At 46.3% G+C, this 21,582-nt stretch overlaps 1 protein-coding gene across 1 annotated transcript; it reads right to left on the bottom strand.

Moving 5' to 3' along the window:
* Positions 1-3,392: 3,392 nt before the first annotated feature.
* On the bottom strand, positions 3,393-20,019 carry HRAS (HRas proto-oncogene, GTPase). The gene is made up of 4 exons (XM_056850742.1): positions 19,897-20,019; positions 9,432-9,610; positions 5,949-6,108; positions 3,393-3,512 (listed from the first exon to the last, which is right to left on the bottom strand). The coding sequence occupies exons 1-4, from the start codon at positions 20,005-20,007 to the stop codon at positions 3,393-3,395; spliced, it is 570 nt and encodes a 189-aa protein (XP_056706720.1). The 5' UTR covers positions 20,008-20,019.
* Between the last annotated feature and the right edge of the window lie 1,563 nt (positions 20,020-21,582).

Genomic DNA, 21,582 nt, shown 5'->3' with positions numbered 1-21,582 from the left:
TGATCCTTACACTGGGGCAGATTTAACTTCAATGGCCTCTCTTTCTAGTATAATTTACCTCTTATCCTATTATATTGTCTCTGAAAATGTACGTGTGAGATGGTAAGTGGATTCGACTCACTGTGTATTCAAAATAATCAGACTGGGTAGGCTCAAATTGCCACTCAAAATTAGCTACTTTCCCCAGCTTAGCATTATTCTTGGTCGTCTTAATGCCCTGGGTGAGGGTGTCCAGACAAACAGACTAACAGAATGGTTGCTGACATTCTGTCCTATACAATGAATTTAGGTCCAGGGGATTTTTAGGTAAGGCAAATAAGGGACAGTTCTCCTGATGGGCCTTCTCCCTCATCCCTCTGAGGAAAACTGTCAGCTCTTATAATTTGAAGGGCTGCCCAAGCCTGATGTCTGAAGTGTATCTTGTATCTGTTATTTCCCCCACAAAATTCAGAAACATGTAATGTAGAAGAGGAAATCCAACATCCACACAAAATGGCTCTCAGTAACAAGGTATAACTTCTATATTCTATTAGAATATGAGTTAAATACATGAAGCTTCAGTTCTCCCCACTCCTGAGCCTACCCACATTCAGTCTCCAAAAATGAGGGAGTTACACTGACTACACAAGAGACTTCTGCACACTCTTGCCTGCTTTTTGTTAAATCAGCACAGGGAAAATGAACAGGTCAGTGTTGAGGGCACAACTACATGCAACTTTGAAGATACGTGGCTGGAGTAATCTTACGTGGAGTAATCTTTTGAAATGTTATTAACAGCAGCCCTTTGGGAGGGGGAAGGTAACCCTTTCGCTGAAAACAGCCCCTATGGATCTGCTGTTTGTCCCAATGAGAAAAACCTAGGGGTAACCTATCATGGAAAAGAGAAGCTCTAGGATGGAGGGAGGGGGTCATTGGGAAAATGCTAACTTCCCCAGCATCACTGTCCCAATCCTCCTGTCTCCCCACCCCAGTGTTACAAATGGAAATGCAAAAGAACAAAGGTCTAGTCACAGATCATGAAAGAGCCCTTAGGCTCTTCAGTGATTCACGAGTGCATTTCATAAAGATGCCACAAGAGACAGGTCTGGAAAGGCAGCACTGTGTACAAGTCTTAGGACTGGCGGCAACTAAACTTGCCTATCAGAGAAAGAAGCATCTGTAACAGAAGAGCTTAAAGGATAAAATAAACACAGCAGCTCTGGTACTAATCAATATAAAGATAATGCCCAATTTGTACTCCTTCTGGACAGCGAGGCCAGCCTGGGTCAAAGCACCTCCTGCAAGAATCATGGCCAAATATACGGAACTGGACCCAAGGTTGCCTACCACTGTAAGTGGTCTACTTCTAGTGGAAGAGGTAATCTCTGGTTGCAGATAAGCATTGCACTAAAAAAAAAAAAACTTCACTTGTACGCAAGACAAGATTTCCACTAGCATAATGCAACTGCATTGCAGGAAGGGATGCTTTGGTGCCCACATAATCACTGTGCCTGTTTTAAAAAAATATTCACATGCTGCTACTTGAAAAGAAGGGCTCAGAGAAGTTCCTAGTTCTACGAACTGAGCTCAGCCCTCTGCAGACATTACTCATCTTGTAATCAACACGCGGGGGCATGGGCAAGTACACTGGCTCCACTCTCCGTTTGTGCAATTGCTAGCTCGCAAGCACAGCATCTACATGCCTACAGTGTGTTCACATATAGATCCATCCCCTATGATTGAGAATTTTCGAAAAAGCAGCGTTTCTGACCACAGAGAATAAGCCTGCACGTACACATCCCTAGACATCATGCCAAGTTCACACCCTGGTGATCACATGGGGGGGGCCCCTCGCTCAATCCTGCTCCCCCCTCTACATGTACTGATGATAACATGGATATGGTCTGCGGAGAGTGTATGGAATGCACAGTCCCTGAAAGGGACAGTTGTGCTGTTCCTTGATTTCCCTTCCCCAACTCAACTCAAAAAAGGCAAATGCGATCTTGGGCTGCATTAACAGAAGAATACCGTGTTTCCCCGAAAATAAGACACTGTCTTATATTTATTTTTCCTCAAGAAGACACACTATGGCTTATTTTCAGGGGATGTCTTATTCCGAGGGAATCAGAACTGTCCTCCCTCTCGGCTCCCGTTCTCCCCTTACCACCCCCTTCCGGTCCCGCCCCCAGAGGCCCAGGCGCGCTGGTTGCCGGGCCTTTGAAGTGGCCGTGGGAGACTGCATCTGCTCAGCTGGGCTCCTCCTGTCTTCCCCGCCCCCAGAGGCCCGGCGCGCTGGTTGCAGAGACTTTGAAGCGGCTGCGGGAGACCACCTCTGCTGAACTGGGCTCCTCCTGGTCTTTTCCACCCCAGCCCCGGGCGCGCTGGTTGCCGGGCCTTTGAAGCAGCCGCGGGAGACTGCATCTGCTCAGCTGGGCTCCTCCTGGTCTTCTCCACACCAGCCCCGGGGTGCCTTATTTTTGGAGTATGGCTTATATTAAGCAAATGCTTAGAAATGCTGCTACGGCTTATTTTATGGGTATGTCTTATTTTTGGGGAAACACGGTAGTGTCCAGATCACGTGAAGTGATGGTATCACTTTGCTCTGGTTAGACCTCACCTAGAGTATTGTGTTCAGTTTTGGGCACCGCAATTTAAGAAAGATGTAGACAAGCTGAACGTGTCCAGAGGAGGGCAACAAAGATGGTGAGGGGTCTGGAGACCAAATCCTATGAGGAAAGGTTGAAGGAGCTGGGTATGTTTAGCCTGAGGAGGAGAAGACTGAAAGGGGATATGATAACCATCTTCAAGTACTTGAAGGGCTGGCATATAGAGGATGGTGCCAAGTTGTTGCATTTTGGCCATCGTCTGGGCATGGAGAAGGGGTCACTGGGTGTGTGTGGGGGAGATAGTTGTGAATGTCCTGCATTGTGCAGGGGGTTGGACTAGATGACCCTGGTGGTCCCTTCCAACTCTATGAATCTATGATTCAGTATGAAGCTGCGTAAATTTACACATGATAATTGCCTCATGCAGAGGCTAGCGCAAATGGAGTACCTCTTCTTTGGCAGACCACCACTCAGTACTACTTGCACTGCAATTGCAGGTAATTAGGATCTAATTTTTTTTTAGAAGAGAGCGCCTTGCATTCACTGCTTTTCAAGCCCCCCCCCCAACAGTTTTCTAAAATGCATGAAGGACATCAGATTCCTAACAGATAAGTGTCTAAGGAATCAGTCGGCTACCCATGCAAAAATGACTGCACTCGCGGCACTTAACTTTGCCCCATTTTTTTTATCCCTCCAAGAAGCTAAAGGCAACATGCCCGATTCCTTCCATGCCATTAACTCCCCCCACCTGTAATTTGCAGCCATTTTTCCCACAACGGCCATCCCTTTCCCACAGACTCACCTTGGTCATGATATCACACATTTACAATTCATGCAGCCCGGGCCACTTTCATCTGGAGGATTCAACTTGCGTAGTTTGTGCTGCCGGATCTCTCGCACTAAAGTATAGAAGGCATCTTCAACTCCCTGCAATGACAGCAAACAAAATGTCTCAGCTCAAGCAACCGCAGCAAGAGAAAATTGCAAGAAGCCACTGGGGGATGCAGTTTCGGGGACCTTTTGAATGTAGCAGTCATGGTGAGGCAGCCAGGTAACACCACAGATTAATAGTTTCGTTTGTACTCCACCTTTCTCCTCAGTGGGGACCCAAACCAGCTTATATCATTCTCCTCTCCTCCATTCTATCCTCACAACAACCGTGTGAGGTAGGACAGGCTGTGAGTGTACGACTACCCCAAGGTCACCCAGTAAGTTTCTGTGGCAGAGTGGGGATTCAAACCTGGGTCCCCTAGATCCTAGTCCGACACTCTAACCCTGCTGGCTCAGTTTTTCTCTCTCACATTTAAAATTATGTTACTATGAATTTGGTACAGTTACAAGCTGAGGTTGCTTCACAAAATGACCCCCTTCTCCACATGAGCGTCAGCAGCCTGCTGTCAGTCAGCCACAGGTTATGTGGGAAAAGGGAAAAACCAGCTCGGCCGGACACTGATCCTGCCAGCAGCAGTCCTGTAATCACAGCGGCACTTTTCCCATCAGGGAATCAATTGAGCCATCACCGCCAGCCGTACCTGCACAAAGCTCTCCACTTCATGCCATTTGGCTACACACATGGTCGAGCAGTAACCACATGAGTTGGCTCGTAGGTGCCTGCCATGGGGCAGGGGGAATGTCTTTCACAATGGCAGGACTCCCTAGAACAGGGGTGGGGAACATCAGGCCCGGGGGCCGTTTAAGGCCCAGGAAATCATTTGGTCTGGCCCTCCTGGCAGATCTGTAGCTCAGAAGGATCTAAGACTGGCGATCCGCCCTCTCCCGTGGACAGGAATAGCCTCTATTCAAGGCGGATGTTTGTTTTTCTGAGAAAAGGAGCCTTTTTCCCCCTTGCAGAAGAGTCGTTAGCTATGGAGTTGCTAGGACCGCCCAAGAAACTGTGTTAACCTTTTCCCACCCGGGCCATGGAGAAACGTATTCCCTCTGTACTACAAGAGGGCTGGGGGCGGAAGTATCAACAATGGAGGGGTTTAAAGGGGGCAGGGCCAGAATGTGCAGGGCAGGGGGAGTTCTTAGACAGTGTGTCCTCATTTCATCCTTGCAGGCGGAGGTAGCAGGAGCCGGCTGTAGAATCCGGCCCCGACCATGCAGAACAGGAGCAACTCCGGCGTGTGGCTGGACGGGTACACCCAGCTGGTGCAACAGACCATCCTGTGCCACCAGGTGGGCGAGTGCGCCACCAGTTGGATACCTGCCTGCTTTCCTGTGCCGGGGGGGTCATCTGGGGCAGCTGCCTGCTTGGGTCTTGGTCGGCTAATTTTTAAGTTGATAATTCTGTATGGCCAGCAAATGATATTATAAATATCCAAATGGCCCTTGGCGGAAAAAAGGTTCCCCACCCCTGCCCTAGAACACTGTCTCTGGAGGAAATGTTGACATCCTGATGAGGCTGATGAACTAGACTACCTACCATCTACCATCTTTAGCTGAGTCCCAGTCGGTTGTAACTCACACATCTTCACCAGCACTCTGGGGCCATCAGCCAAGACTACAGAATCCACTGCGTGATTAGCAGCCGGGGCACTGGGAGCGTGACAGCATATTCATGTGGTTTACTCAGTGGGACTGTGTGCCAGCCTCATTGCTGTCTATCAAGCTGCTGCTGCTCTGTGCAGAGGAAATGTGGACTCAACAGTCTTCCTTTGACACTACACAGGGAGGTAAGCAGGTTGCCCAGAATAAAAGACTGAGGAGGACTTGAGTAGGAGGGGCCGTTCTGCACCAAGAGCAGGTGGACAGTTTTGGTCAGAAGCCATTAGAGAAAGCATTAACAAAGGAGGCTTTGGAAGTCATGTTTCACCTCTATGTTCTAATCCAGTCTCAGCATACTAACATGAGCGAGAGCTGCACCATGGGAGAAGGAGGAGGAGTTGGTTTTTATAACCCTTTTTTTTTCTCTACCTTTAAGGCATCTCAAAGCGGCTTACGATCGCCTTCCTTTCCCACAACAGACACCTTGTGAGGTAGGTGGGGCTGAGAGAGTTCAGAGAGAACTGTGGCTTGCCCAAGATCACCCAACAGGCTTCATGTGTGGAGGAGAGAGTGAGGACTCGAACCCAGTTCTCCAGATTAGAGTGTGCCGCTCTTAACCACTGTGCCACACTGGCTCGTGGAGATGGGTGAGAGAGGGAGCCAAAGAATCTTTGTTGGTTCTCATACACGAAACTTCAGAAATAGTCTACAGAAGCTGGCTTGATGCTCATGTGACAGAACCTGCGCAGGCCATACGCTGTAATTGCAAAGACTGGACTCTTGGGAGTCTGGGTGTGGCTCTTCCCTCAGTTCTGAAGGGGAGAGAAGTCCTTTAAAGGAGGCTACAGCAGCCTGCCTTCCCCTGCCCCCATGTACCTGTCTAGTTTTGGCTGACGTCTCTATGTAGGGAATCCCGTAGCTCCGGGCCAGCTCTTGGGCTTGCCGTGTCTCCACCGTTCGGGCAGGAAGGTCACACTTGTTCCCCACCAGCACCATGGGGACATCATCAGAGTCTTTCACTCTCTTGATTTGCTCCCTGCAGAAGAGCAACCAAACGTCAGTCACAGTTTGTTGAAAATATTCATATTTCTTTTCATACTAGAGTTCTGAAGGCAGCCATATTCTGTTACAAAATGAAATGAACACAACGTAATGGTCAAAGTAAGAATCAACACCACTAAGATGGATGGTATTTTTATCCCAGCCTTTCTCCAAATAGCTCAAGATAGCCTTCCCAACATTATATCATCACAACCCTTTCGCTATTGGTTATTTTTCTCTATGCCCAACTAGCCCAAGGTCACCCCATAAGCTTCATGGGTAATCAGGGATTTGAACCCAGGTCCCTTCTGTCAAATTCTATCATTCAGGTCACCACACCACGCCCACTCAGTAGCAAGTACCAACCAAATAAAACAGTAGGAGAACCAACGAACTAGTTCACAGTTCTGGCTGATCCCGGGGAAGCTCTAGAAACCCTGAACAGGAAGTTTTGGAGTACAGTGGATGCAGGCTAATAGACTGAAGCATAATCCCAACAAGATGGAAGTGCTATTGGTGAGTGGATGATCTGATCGGGGATTTAAGGTGCCACCCATTCTGTATGTGCTTACACTCCCCTTGAATAAATGGCTCCATAGTCTGTGGTACTCTTGGACCCAGGCCTCCTGCTGAATAAGCAGGTGGCAGCTGTGCCCAGGAGTGACTTTTACCAGCTTACACGGATTAGCCAGCTGCAGCCTTTTCCAAGCAGAAACGATCTGGCCACTGTGGTGCATGCCATAGTTACATTTACATTAGATTAATTCAATGCAGTCTACAGGAGGAAAGGCAGAACAGTATAGCCTGAACTCATCAGCTCTGGGAAGCTAAGCAAGGTCGGTACTTGGAAGGGAGACCTCCAAGGAAGACTCTGCAGAGGAAAGCAATGTTAAACCAACTGCTTCTCTCTTGCCTTGAACGCCCCTTCATGGGGTTGCCATAAATCAGCTGTGACTTGACAACACTCTACACACACACAATGCACTCTACATAGGGCTGCCCTTGAGAAGGATTTGAAAACTTCAATTGGTGAGGAATGCTGCCACCAGGATGTTGACTGCAGTAGGTCGTAGGGACCATATCACTCCAGTCTTGGCCCATCTACGCTGGCTCCCACTTTGTTTCTGGGCACAATTCAAGGTGATGGTGTTGACCTTCGAAGCCCTTAAGAACCTACTGTACCACTACGGTTATATTTGGAGGCCTTGCTTCAGATGCCCCAACCTTTGGAGATTAGATGGGTAGCAACTCGGGAGAGGGCCTTCTCAGTTGTGGCACCAAAACTCTGGAACTCTCTCCTTAAGGAGATTCAAATGTCCCCTTCTGTTGCCATCTTCTGGCAGCAGGTGAAGGGATTTTGTTTGTTTCATTTGGCATTCCCTCAGTGATCCCTCCTTCCAGCCCAATGTTTTGTTATGTCTTTGTGTTTTAGCTCTGGTTTTAATGGTTTATGGGATGTGTTGTTGAGGGATTTTTGTTTTAACATGTGTAGATGTTGTAAAATAAATAAAATAAGTAATTCATCACGAAAGGCCTAGGAGGAATTTTTTTCCAATAGGGTACCTATGATTCAGTAAGTAAATGAATACAGGAAAGGCACACAGAAAACAAAGCCCCCATCTGTGGAAGCCACCTTTCTTCCCTCTGAAGGTGAGGGTACAAAGAGCAGAGGTCTCCCCGAGGAACAGCTCAGCAATCAAGTCAGTTTCTTTGGGAGCAGGCAGCCCTCCCACACTAATATCGTTCCACAGAACATGCAAAATGGACCATTTTAAGAGGCCATTTCTATGAAAGGGATACTCTAGTCCAGATCATTTGGGACTTTAAAGGTCCTAGAAAAGCTGTCATATTTTTCCATACATACATGGATTTTTCAAAAAGCTAGACAGAGAGGGAAGGTGAAGAGCAGTCAAGTCCTGCTCTAAACATTCTCTACATCACCTAATTTCATGAATGGAATTAATCGCACTCCATGCGCCTCCTGAAAAGTCATTGACAAAGAAACCCAAATATTCTGAGTGCTGCAGCACTTTTCCCACTGTTACAATCACACTTCACTAGTACACGTTTGGTGTTGAAACAGACTTGGTTAATGCAGGGGGAATTTGGCATCCCACAAGAAAAAAATAGCATTATTTAATTGAGTGTAACATTTGTTTGTACAGAGCGTGGTGAGGTTTGGCAGAACAAACAGTGGTAGAAGGCAAAATGCTCATGGAAATGCACAGTTATGGAAACCTTTACCAACTCCAAACCAGAGGCCAAGGAGGAACATGGCTATCAGTCTCCCTAAGCCCTTTCACAGATTCCCATGCAAACTATTGCCAGCATTAATGGATTTTTCTTTGAGTTGGGCTACCGATTCGGGTTGTCTCTTTGTACAAACACAGCGTCTCTCTTCATAAGGGTTTTTAGTATATCTGCCTCTAGATGAATCAGACTTAACATGAAGGAATTGGCAGGTGGCTACCATAATACAGCACATTGAATGTATGCTTGAGATCTGTGTATCACATGCCTATATCATAAATATACCCGTATCAATAGGTGTACTGTTTTATTGTCCTGTTTTTTTTTTTTATTATTTGTGGCATAGTCTTAGAGGACATTTGACAATAATGCTGTGCACTTGGTGGGGAAGGCACTGGCAAACCACCCCGCAAGCAAAGTCTGCCTAGAAAACATCGGGATGTGACATCACCCCATGGGCCTGGAATGACCCGGTGCTTGCACAGGGGACCTTTACCTTTTTTTTACTTGGTGGGAACTGCCACAGGCCAAAACACCTGGTTCTGGGGTAGATCTGGGCATCCTACACTAAACACTGCCCTTGGGCTTTATTCTCAAGACAGCCTGTGCAAGAACACATCCTTAAGAGCTACCACAACAGAAATCATAGCAAAGCCTCAATCAACCTATCCACTTCTCCTTGAAACAGTACATTACCACCACCGCCTTGCTCTGAACCCAGCAGGTGCCACAAGATCTATTTCGCTAACAATATAGCTCCATTAATTAGGGAAGGAGGGAGGGAAATATAAGATCTTGCTTGTCCTTTCAGTCACCATAAACATTAGGGGTGCTGCCCCACCCCTAATCCACCAGCAATTCCCTCGGGTGGAATTTAATTCGAGTCACTGATACTGGCAGTCAGCTTAATGTGGTTTTAAGGGAAAGACTCTTTAACGCACTGTCAGAAAAAAAAAACCAGATGCAGCACAGGCGAAGCTTAAAGTATGCATCAACACCCCTTCTTCCAGGTCTTCCTCTAGCAAGGAAGGTTACATGATGCTCCCCCACTAACGGGGTATTACTGACCTGTACTGATGAATGTCTTCAAAGGACTTGGTGTTGTTGATGGCAAAGACACAAAGAAAGCCTTCTCCTGTTCGCATGTACTGGTCTCGCATGGCACTGTACTCCTCTTGGCCTGCTGTGTCCAAGATGTCCAACAAACAGGTCTCTCCATCAATGACTACTTGCTTTCTGTAAGAATCCTTCAGGGCCAAGGAAGAATTAAGAGGTGTTAGAAGAGGAACAAACAAACAGGCACTGGCCGGGCTCGTCTATTCAATGTCTCTGTGCTCTTGTTACTACAACCACACCACCGCAGCTAGCCTCCCGCCCTTCCATACCTCTTACTTTCCAGTCACTTCAGAACGCCTCTTCTGAAGGCCCCGTTCTCTCCTTAGACACACACACCCTTAACAAATCTACACTGATTTTCTCTCATGCTTTCGTCATCGACAAACTTTCAGTCTTTATTTTGAAAGCCCTCCACCAAGAGCCCTCACTGCATCAGCCCCTCATCTCTGCTTCTCATCTGGTGTGTTCAGCACAAGCTGACCAACCATCCTCCTGCCACATTCCCAGTTTCTAACCCTTCTGGCCTTGCTGCCTGGAAGAGCGTCTCCCTCCCTATCCCATAATCTCTCCTAAATTCTCTCTCAGTATCCCATTTCTTATGTGTGACCTCTCCTGGACCATCCTTGCCTCAACTGCTCTTCCTTCCTGCCTCTTCACTCCTTCCACTGGCAAGACTATTTTCAAATGTGCCATGGAATTTGAGACCTATTCCGGTAGCCTGTCACGGCGAGGGCCTAACTAAAGAAGACGTTCTCCACATGTTCAATTGTGTTGTCTGTGAATATCGTGTACATCTAGTTAGACCCTTTTGCTCCGTGCCACCCTTTCAAGAAAGCAGTATTTGTGATGGCACTGCCCATGGGCTGAGGATTCTTATCTGTTTTCAACTATGCTTCTGATCTGCTGAAAGCCCCCCATGTTTTTCCCCATTCCTCTCACAGTAAAGTACAGACTCTATGAGGCCTTCAGCCAATCAGCATCAGTGACAATAGCTGAAGTATTAGGGATGCTGCTAGTTGCCACTTCATATTCTGGAAGGAAGAGGCCTGCATGAACAAACAAGCAACAATGGACAGATGTTGAGAAAAGAGGTGCTGCTGGCTGCCTGGCCCTGGCCCCTAGTGATCAAGGCATGGGCGGGGGGGAGAACATCTATTGTATGGGGAAGATGTTTTCTTGGAAGCGTAACACAGACAAAGAGGGCATAGCCAGATGTACACAATACTTATGAGTAACTTTTAAATGAACACAAGAAAAGTATCACGCCTGGTTAGGCCCTCAGCAGCTTTAGTCATGCAGAGAATCTCATAGTAAAGTACAGACAATAAGCAAACAAGGAGAAATGAAAAAAACCCAACTTGAGCACATGGCTACAGCTATCAGGCTTCCTTCCAGTGTGCAAGTCTAGGATTGTTCAGCAGCAGATTGGTTATGTGAGGTGTCTGGACTTTCTCCCTAGCAGAGGACAATGTTTTCCCCCTGACGTTAAAGAGTAGCAGGTGAAACAGGTCAGAAGGCTGGCTGCTATCTCAGCCTGTGGTTTTTGAATCAGTAACAGTGCTTAAAATATACAAGGGAAGGAAGAGTAAAACAGGTAACACCCTTGGTGTCAAGAGTGTCAACTAATATGACTGAAGCCCTGTTCCAGGCATTTACGGTGTTGTCTCCTAACAGACAAGGTTTGCCTTTGACACCAAAGCCACCCAGCCTTAGGACAGCTTGTTTTCTTTACTTTATTTAGTGTGTACCAATCCTTCGGAAGGCGGCTTTGCTCAAGGGAGCCAAGAGGGCCAGCAGTGGTTCAGTCATCTCCTGTGGACACACCCCAGCATACAAGCCAAAGAGTAAATACTATGTGGGCAACCACTGGCTGGAGCTCATCTGCAGCATAAGCACCTCCTGTATGCCTGTGCGTAGAGCCGCACATCAAGACCAAGTCACACCCAAGGAAACACCCAGCAGGTCCATTCCAGTATTTTACTTTGGCCAACTATAAATATTCTAAGTGGGAACGCTTCCTCCCATTCCCAAATGCCAAGGGACTCTTTTAGACCCAACGCATTCAGATGCAGAGCGCTTCCCTTAAAATGCCCTCCTGTTTCTCACTGAATAGCTCCCCTCATCCTCATCACAAACTATTCCTGAGAAAGATGTTGAAAGGCAAAATATTGAGTGCTCAGGCGTTCCCACAAAAGGCAACTTCTAAAAGGGTACCGAATCCCGAGAGAGGGTACTTATGGCTTTGTCACACGGAGGCTCCATCCATCACCACCAAGTCTGCTTGCCTCCTGCATTATAACTTCATGCACACTGTTCTGTCACATAACTGATAAAAGGTAAAGGTCCCCTGTGCAAGCACCGGGTCATTCCTGACCCATGGGGTGACGTCACATCCCGACGTTTCCTAGGCAGACTTTGTTTACGGGGTGGTTTGCCAGTGCCTTCCCCAGGCATCTTCCCTTTACCCCCAGCAAGCTGGGTCCTCATTTTACCAACCTTGGAAGGATGGAAGGCTGAGTCAACCTTGAGCCGGCTACCTGAAAACAAATTCGGTCGGGATCGAACTCAGGTCGTGGGCAGAGCTTTTGACTGCAGTACTGCAGCTTACCACTCTGCGCCACGGGGCTGATAAAACACCACAACAAAAACTCTCTCTTTTAGATGTGAACCTGGAATTGTTCCAACAGCAGAGCTATGGGGGAATTCTCAGTTCATAATCTCGGTAAGTGTTGCGAGTGAATAAATCACATGTTACAATTGGCGCCCCACAGCACCAATTGTAATGTGTGACTTATTCACTCGCAACACTTACCGAGATTACGAATTGAGAATTCCCCCATAGCTCTGCTTTTGGAGCAATTCCAGGTTCACATCCAGTTCCACAATGGTGCTCAAAGATGCCTGCCGTTTGCAACAGGAGATCAGCAAGCAGCACAAGTGTCCTTGTCTTTTTCCTTCCTGAGTATATACATATGAAAGACCAGTGGTGGGATGCATACCAAAGGTTCGCATGCTCGTTCTCATCTTAATTTTAATTTTGTTAATTAGAATTATGTTTTATGTCCTTGCAACTTGGTTGCTGCATTTTTGTCACCTTGACTCCAAGGAGATAAGGCGGGATATAAACGTTTTACATGAACACACACATACACGTTTCCATATCCACAAACGTGTAAACAAGTCATCAAATACAACAACGGCTTTGGGAACCCTTACGAGCCCAAGATATCAAGATATCAATAAAGTTTAAAACTAGGTAACCTAGCAGAATTTCTAAAACATCAGCGACTTCATCTTCCATATGATGAAGCAGCCTGCCAGATCCCTTGATGTACTGCTAGATGTATTGTGGAACTCCCTGCCCCAGGATCTGGTGATGACTGCCAACTTGGAACGCTTTAAGACAGGAGTGGACATGTTCATGGAGGAGAGGGCTATTCATGGCTACTCATTAGAATGGATACTAGTCATGATGCATACCTACCCTTCCCCTGGGGCACCAGCTGCGACAAAAAGCAAAATCAAGCTTGCTACTGCTAGCGAAGGGAGGGAAGGGAGTAGTAGCTTATACAGCAGCACTGGGGAGAAGCAACACCATTTCCACGTCATCTCTTTCTGGCCCGTGTCTTCTTCATATTCAGGCAACAAACTAGCTGTTTTTGCTACGTGAGAAAAATGGGAGAATAGGACAACACTGGAGCCTTCGGAAAAAAGTCAAAGAACAAAGAACAGTTTCTAAGATCCTTTGAAAACTAGAAATTGGAAGTGTACTCAATAGTTCGCTAGAACACCCAGCTTCAATTGTTCTGATGGAAACAGAGACAGAAACTCCCATAGATAGAGACAGAAACCCCCACACATACCCATGCTTGCTGCCTGTAGCACTCCAAATATAACGCCCAAATGTAGCCGCCACCCCCCAAATACACAATGGCCCTATACATACACCCACAAGTACAGAAACTGCCAGGACTAAAAGAATAGCTTGAGTCCAGATACATACCACTGTGATCATCTTAGTAACTAACTCCCGAAGGGGGGCCTGGGAAACAGAACAATAACTGAAGAGCCCAAAAGCGTGGAGTGATTGCTTGGCAAAATGCCAGCGGCTTTCAGGATGACTGGCATTTCACTCTCACGAGAGAGGCACATTTATAGACCTCATCAATAATCTATCAAGCAGCCTCCCTCGTGACTTCTCCCTAGCTTGACAAATCATCTGTTTGGTCACTCCAGCTCTGCATCCAGCCTGTGAACTCAGATGCGGCCTGCTTTTCTTTGGCTTCCTAGGATGCAAAAAATATTGACCCAATTAAGGTCCATTTCATTTAGAAAACAGGTCACAGATTCCTAGACAGAGACGTTGGTAGGACCTGGTGCCAAAAGGTCAGTGTTTGACCCCATTTTGACCACTGCAAAAAATAATGCTATGGAGTATGGATCTAAAGGTTGAAGTATGGATCTAAAGGTTGAAGAGATGTCTAAATTCAAAGAAATGTACAACAGAATCAATGGAATTTTCTATGAGCTTACCAATAACATATAAAGAACTTACCAAGAACATATAAAGAACCTTCCCAGATATTTTAGTGTGTCACAACAGTCATGATACCAGAGTGTATAGACAGCCATGAGGGAACCCCTATATTTAGATTGTATATTCTAATAGCAAAGTTGGCCAAATCTGAGGATACTTAAATCCGGTGACTGGAGCTGTGAACAGGTAAGACAGATGCTTCTACAAACCTGAAAAATGCCCCAAATTTGCAGAAAAATTTGAAAACTTAAAAAAATACATTGTTTTTTTTAAAAAACCCAAAATAATAAAAGAAGCACCAGTGGTTTTAACAAACAGCTGTGCGTTAAACAGCCTCAATGGCTTTTGCTAGGTGACTACAGCAATCCAGGCTGGGTTTCCATGAGTAAAAGGCAGGGGGAGGGAGCAGGGTCCTTTCCAGGGCTGTTCTTGCCTTTGAGGGAGGACTCATTGGGGCCAGTCCTGGCTAGTGTTACAAGCTCCAGGTTAGGAAATTCCAGATTTGGCGGTAAAGTCTGAGGAGGGCAGCCATATAAAATGCCATAGAGCCCACCCTCCAAAGCAGCCATTTTCTCCAGGGGGACAGATCTCTGTCGGCCGGAGATCAGTTGTAATTTTGGGAATCACTGAACACTGAAGGGTTGACCTTGCCAGCTGTGGATGAGAGAGCAAGACTGGGGGTTCCATATTGGTCTCCACCTCACGGGAGTCATTGGCACCAACCATCACTGCCGCTCCTCTCACTCAACTGTGCGTTAACAGAGTTCTTGTAAAAGAGCTCTACTTCTCAGTACCCTCCCCTCCTTTTATTACAACCCCTACAAACTGACCTTACGGAGCACAATACACGCTCCTGTTTCATGCTCTAAATGACAAAACCAGACCCAAGAGCTACGAAGCAGAAAGGCCCAAGTGGTTCTTCCCCAGACAACAAGTCCCTTGCCAGCCACTCTTCAGTCTGGCTTCTTTAACACTCTGCCCCCACAAAGCTGAGGAAGGATAAATGGTGTATTAGGATACAAAAATCAGTTTTTTTCAGTCTTCCCCTTTGCGAGGAAAAAAACACACATACTGCAGGTATCCTGGAAGAGCCATCAAAGGAAACTGCAGAAAGCTCCCCCCCACACACATTTTTATCCCATCCTCAATCCCCAGCCAAAGTCCGGGCTCATCTAAAAGGAGCAAGCAGAACCACTGTGGACCTCAAAGATTATCTCCATCCCACCCTTCCAAACACTACCCAGACCCAACAGAAATATCTTGTGAAAAAGTCACTTAGCACGATTAAGCTAAATGTTGGTTCTTTCTGTGTGTGCCACACATTTCTTCTTCATTCCTTTCCTCATACTGATATCCCGCCCTTCCTCCAAAGTACTCCCCACACCCTATTTCATCCTCACAACAACTCAGGTTGAGTTCAGAGCTTTATCAGTCCAGAAGGTTTTTTAAACAAACTCCACACACAAATGGAAAAAGGAAGCAGGAGCACAGAAACCTTCTGTGTTCAATATACTCAAATTGCAATTTGCAAATTGCAAGTTGCAAGTTGCAAATTGCATGAGTTGCAATTGCAACTCACGGAAACCCAATGTGACTGAATCCCCTAGTGCTAGCAGAAAACCCAGTTCATATACACTGAAGGTTTCTTAGCACTAAGCTCCTCAGAGAAGTAATTACAATTCTTCCACTGGTGCTACAGTCATTACGTCAACGGAGGGCATCCATAGCATCCAAGCTCTCATCTCCACTCCAACAAAAACCATCTCCTTTTCCTCTTCCAATTTTAAAGTATCACTTTTTAAGCCAGGTACAATCTCCCCCAGATCTGAAATCCATTGACAAGAAAACTGTATTTCTGTTTGGATCCTGAGGAACAGGTACTCATTACATGTAGCTATCACAGAACTAATATAAAGGGTCCAGACAGACATGGCAAAGATCATGGATCTCATTTCATTCATAACAGGTAATAGTGCAGACTGGGACTTGGGGGAGGGGGGAGATGTGTTTAACCATTCATCTCATGCTCGGTTTTGCTAATGGAAACCCAACCCCAACTCCTGCTTTTATTAGTGTTTGAAAGGAAAACAAAGATGTAGAAAAACAGGCCTTTTTGTTTAAGACTTTTAAATGCTATAAAGCATGCTTTCAATTTGCAAAATTGATCAGGGTTGAATCGCCTCTACCCTTCTTGCCCAGCCCAAATCTCATTTGTACTCAGTGCCATTTACCATTTACAGACTAACTGATCTTCACTGTTCTGGCTATGCAATCTTTTTCTTTCTTCTCATATTTATGAAGCTCCCATTTTTTAAGACTGTAAAAACTTTGATAGCCTTTTGAGATTTAATGTAAGGTGAGGAACTACAGCCTTCTCGAGGGTGTGGTTTCAAAAAAACCTCACTAGCACACACAAGGACATTAAAAAAGAGGAGGAAGAAGAGGAGGAGGAGGAGAGTTGGTGTCTATACCCCAATTTTCTCTACCAAAAGGATTCTCAAAGTGGCTTACAAGCACTTTCCCCTCCTCTCCCACAACAGACATCTTGTGAGGTGGGTGGGGCTGAGAAAGTTCAGAGAGAACTGTAACTGGCCCAAGGTCACTCAGCAGGCTTCATGTGTAGGAGTGGGGAAGCCAACTCGGCTCTTCAGATTAGAGTCCACCGCTCTTAACCACTACACCACACTGCCTCAAAAAAAGATTTGTACTTGAACACGGTAAAGCTACGGTAAAGTTCATGTTATAAAGAACCCCTCCAAAAAAAGATCCCAGGATTAGAGAAGAAGAGAGGATATAACAGAAGATGCAAGTAAAGTAAGTGACAAACGTAAAGGGGCATATGATCTAGAACATGGAATCTGGAGGTGAGGATCTGAGCCCTACTTCCGAATACGGCAATGGGGGCTTGTAGGACTGAAGACCTCTCCTCATTAAAGAATGCATGAAGAAATAAAATTAACTATCAGAGAGAGGAGCTCAACATTCCCATCTCGGAAGAATTCAGCCACACAATCACCCCCTTAAAGTCTGAAACGATATAGTCCAGAAAGAGTTTTTCCATCTCACTTGCAGTTATGTGAGCTAGACTTCAGAAGATTATACAGAGTGAGTCTTACAAAGCTAAAGTATGAAAGATTGTTAAAAACGAAGAGGAGATGTCAAATATAGTTAGTTTGAAAGGTATGCACCTGCCTTCATCTCTAGCTGCATCTCCAAGCAAACCTGACATGAAACCTGAGGCCCTTGGATGGAGTGTTAATTCCCCTAATACAGTGAGGGAAAACAAATTCAGCAGGGGATCAAATACTTTTTCCCCTCACTGTACCTTCTTTTTTCCCCTAGCAAGAACCCTCATATTGTGCCTAAACATCTGTCCATCATACTGCTGCACCAATCCGTTCTTCCTTCTATCGTACAGGTTTTTTCATGCCACAGGCAAACCACCTCTGCCACGGCAAAAAGAAATTACACGTTCTTACTTCTTGAAGTAAGCAGCCATTCTGCATGGTAACACAGCAGACCGAGAAAGGAATATTAAATCATCACCAACATGCTGTACTTATGTAATTCTTCCCTCTGCCACCACGTACGTTTGACGTAATTGTTCACATCAAAATAATTTTAGCTCTCGCTGTAAATGTGCATTTCACTTGAGGGGGAAGAAAACTGAGTCTTAGGCAGCAATTCTGTGTCCCAGGTCACCATCTCCACATGCTGCCCTGGGCCTTGCAAACGACTCCCTACTCACCTTGGAGCTGCAGGAGCCGATGGCGGGACAGGCCACCCTCACAATACCAGAGCGAAGCCCCAGCAGGCAGGGGAGAAGCCATGAAGGCTGCGGGTGCCGCCCGGCTGACGGCAGTGGTGGCGAATCCACCAAAACCAGGAAAGGGGCCCCTATGCTGGCTGGCTGATGGCAGTGGTGGCGAATCCACCAAAACCAGGAAAGGGGCCCCTATGCTGGCTGGCCCTGCACCTCCCCAGGAGGCTGGCTGTGTCAAAACCTTCAGTGTGGTCACGGGAAAACCAGGAAACTGGGGTGAGCCACAAAGAATCCATGGCACCACCCAGACCAGCGCCACCGAACAGCTGATCAGCAGGAGGGCAGGGCAGCACCAGGCCGCAAAGCTGGGAGTGGGAGGAGCACACGGGGGAAGAGGGCTCGACAGGGCAACTGCCGACAGCAAGGACCCTTTATATAGGCTCTCAGGAGAGGAGCCTGGGAATGACCTGGGAGGACAGTATATGAGCTGAAGCAAGCTGGGGCCAAGGAGGATTAGTTCCTGGCTGTCAGAGACTCAACTCATATCAAAGCTGGGAGCCACAGAGGGGAAGGACAGCTCTGACTCCCCTTCCAACTGGTCTGAGGCCGAAGAAGCTCCACTTGGCCACTCCAGTGGGGGAAAGAGTGGCCCAGGAACGACCCTCGGGGACTGCCCCCTCACAGTAAGATCCACTGAGATCAGTAGTATTTACTTTGATGTATATACAGGAACTGGGTATAAGACTTCCTACCCAGATAGTACCAAGGCCACCTATTTTTATTTGAGTACTTGGTAGAAACAAGCTCCAAGCTTCCCTTTGTGGGAAGGAACAAAGTATGACCCATGTAAAAACAGCAGCCACATTTCTCTAGCCTGGGTTTCGGAAGTGGGAGCCAACTGATTAGACTGCCCTGTCCATTATATACAATCCTCAATTGTATTCACCACAGTACTACCTTACAACCTCTACCATGGACACCAAATGTTGTCCACATATAAGAACATAAGAAAGCTGCTGCTGGATCAGACCAAGGCCCATCAAGTCCAGCAGTCTGCTCACACAGTGGCCAACCAGGTGCCTCTAGGAAGCCCCCAAACAAGACGACTGCAGCAGCACCATCCTGCCTGTGTTCCACAGCACCTAATATAATAGGCATGCTCCTCTGATACTAGAGAGAATAGGTATGCAGCATGACTAGTATCCATTCTAACTAATAGCCATGAATACCCTTTTCCTCCATGAATATGTCCACTCCCCTCTTAAAGCCCTCCAAGCTGGCAGCCATCACCACATCCTGGGGCAGGGATAGTAAGAGAAGAGCTGAGCTACATATTTAGGAAAATATCAAGACAGAATCCACTTGGACTGTCTCACTTTCAATTGCAGATGGAGGGGCATCATTCTGAAGCTTTCCCCCAAATAAAAGCTTCTGCGTGTAGGATATTAAAGAGAAAGATTAAAAACCAGCTCTCTCCTTAATGTCCTAATTTTCTACATGCACGCTGTATTCTGCACATGGAGGAACATTCAAACACGATCTCCCGCCCGTATCCTGAAGCAACACAGTACCAGAAAGAGTCTACCACATTTCTTTCCCAATTGGGCAGGACTTCAGGCTGATCTACACAAAGCATGTCAATCAGCTGAGCTCAGGGTTCCACATTCCCCAGCCAGCATCTTATCTGTTACCAGAAATCCTGGTGCTGATTAAGACTCTGCTAGCCCCGTCAGGGCAGAGCTTGTATTGTATGTATAATCCTTAGCAGAGTTAAACCCATCCAACTGAGTTCAGTGGACTTAAAACTGAGTTCAGTGGACTTAACGCTACTTAGCATTGCAGTTAGTCTTTCACACAGAACTGATTTCTATTGGACTTTGTGACCTGCGTATAGCACATCTCCTACTGTGCTTGCTATTCTTTTGAGTATCCATCACCATGTAAGGAAACAGAGTTTCGTCTTGGCTCTTTCATCTGTAAATCACTTCTGCATTTTGGTTTGGAGTTCATGGTAGATGTAGAGGCAGTTCAGGGCTAAAAGTGAACAGGAAAGCATAGGAGGAGGAGGGGGGAAAATGTTTCAAGGGTCTCTTTCTCAAAGCACACAGGCTGCTCACCTCTATCGTAGGATCATATTCATCAACAAAATGGTTCTGGATAAGCTGAATAGTCAACGCACTTTTTCCAACACCACCAGCTCCAACCACCACTAGCTTGTATTCTGTCATCTTCCGGCCAACCCCTGCTCAGGGTTCCCTCTCAACACAGTGACCTGAAGGAAGAGAGAAGCATACAAACATCAACTTTGATAAACATTTTATTCTTCCTTTTACTGCTGCTGTTCCTTGCCATCATAATAACATCAAGAATAGTGATGCAATGTAATTTGAGACAAAGCAGCAAACTCCAGCAAAGCCACCCATAACGCCAGCAAAGCCACCTGGGCAGAAAAAGGTCCCTGATATTCAATTCAGGTTCTTCTGCCAATACCAGACCTAGTCTGTTATGCATTATTTACAATATATATATATACACACACACACACACACACACACTTGAAAAGCCCATGTACCTCTCTCTCTCTCCCAGGAAATACCTAGATAGTTCCAATAGAAATTAAAGTCCTTGTACAAATATATAGGCCAGGCAAAGTAAGATATGCAGAAAGCAGGGAATGGATATTAAGATTATTCAAGCCCAGTTAATCAATACTTGGTAGTTTACTTTAAACAAATTGCCAGCATGGTATAGCAGACATTCTCTGCCTCAATTATAACATGCAAGCAACAGTTCAGTAGCAGAGCATATGATCTGCATGCTAAGGATTTCAAGATCAATCCCCAACACTTGCAGTCATTACAGGGTGAGATTCCAATTAGGCACACCCCAAAAACCCTGCAGTGTTGGTAGGCAGATTTGAATGGCCAGGAGAAAGATGGATCTGAATGGTCACCAGACAGCTCTTCCGAAATTTCCTTCTGACATGGCTTGCAATGGTATGGAAGAACAGGTGGGCCTTGGGAAGAAGGGGTCCAGTGCAATTGTTCCCAGGTCCTTGTGCTGGGACCTCTTTGGCCCATGATGTATAGCTGATTTGGGAGACCTTAAGTGCAAGGTCTCCCAAAGATAGGACATTTTGGAGGACTTCCATTCATAGGGTCGCCATAAGTCGGAAGCGACTTGATCGCACTTAACACACACACAAGTGCAAGGTACAATTGTTAGAGCAACAGTGGAGGAAGACTAGGCCAAGTCCAACTGAACACAGGCTAGAATGCATTGGAAAACCCACTCTGTGGCTGTGAAGAGCTGTTCAACAATGCCATTTAGTGTTGTGAGAGCTGTTTTACATTCTGGACCCCAGGAGCCAAACAGCAGAACCAGTATGAGAACCAGACTTAAACTTCGTTTTTTTAGGAAGAAAAACTTCATTTTTAACAACAGTTCCAGTTATCACACGGAAATACCTTGGAATACTCTCTCCTGCCCATCAAAATGTAACAAGCGGTAGATCAACATCTGGATTCAGTGAAGGGCTAGATGACAGTTTTATAATCCAGACAAGATGGAAGTGCCATGGGTGGGTACAAAGGCTGATCGTGGAAGGTAGTTCAACTAGTTCTGGATATGATTGCTCTCCCCATGAAATATTAGGTATGCAGCCTGAAGGGTACTTTCAGCACCCCCACTGTCCCTGGCAAAACAAATGTCAGTGTTTACTAAAGTACCTTTTGTCAATGGTTATACCCATCCCTGGAGAAAGCAATGCTTGCCACAGTTATACATGACTCTGTATCATCCTG

This window comes from Euleptes europaea, chromosome 6, assembly GCF_029931775.1.
Source record: "Euleptes europaea isolate rEulEur1 chromosome 6, rEulEur1.hap1, whole genome shotgun sequence".
In the NCBI taxonomy this organism is placed as follows: Eukaryota; Metazoa; Chordata; class Lepidosauria; order Squamata; family Sphaerodactylidae; genus Euleptes; species Euleptes europaea.
This window is presented reverse-complemented; position numbering and strand designations above follow the sequence as displayed.

What these genes read in the sequence shown, in the direction of transcription:
- HRAS (XM_056850742.1), bottom strand. Translation starts at nt 20,007, where the DNA reads ATGACAGAATACAAGCTAGTGGTGGTTGGAGCTGGTGGTGTTGGAAAA. An exon ending in AATATGATCCTACGATAGAG is followed by an intron (nt 9,611 to 19,896) that starts GTGAGCAGCCTG and finishes TTGGCCCTGAAG; the next exon opens with GATTCTTACAGAAAGCAAGT. An exon ending in GAAGACATTCATCAGTACAG is followed by an intron (nt 6,109 to 9,431) that starts GTCAGTAATACC and finishes GCTCTTCTGCAG; the next exon opens with GGAGCAAATCAAGAGAGTGA.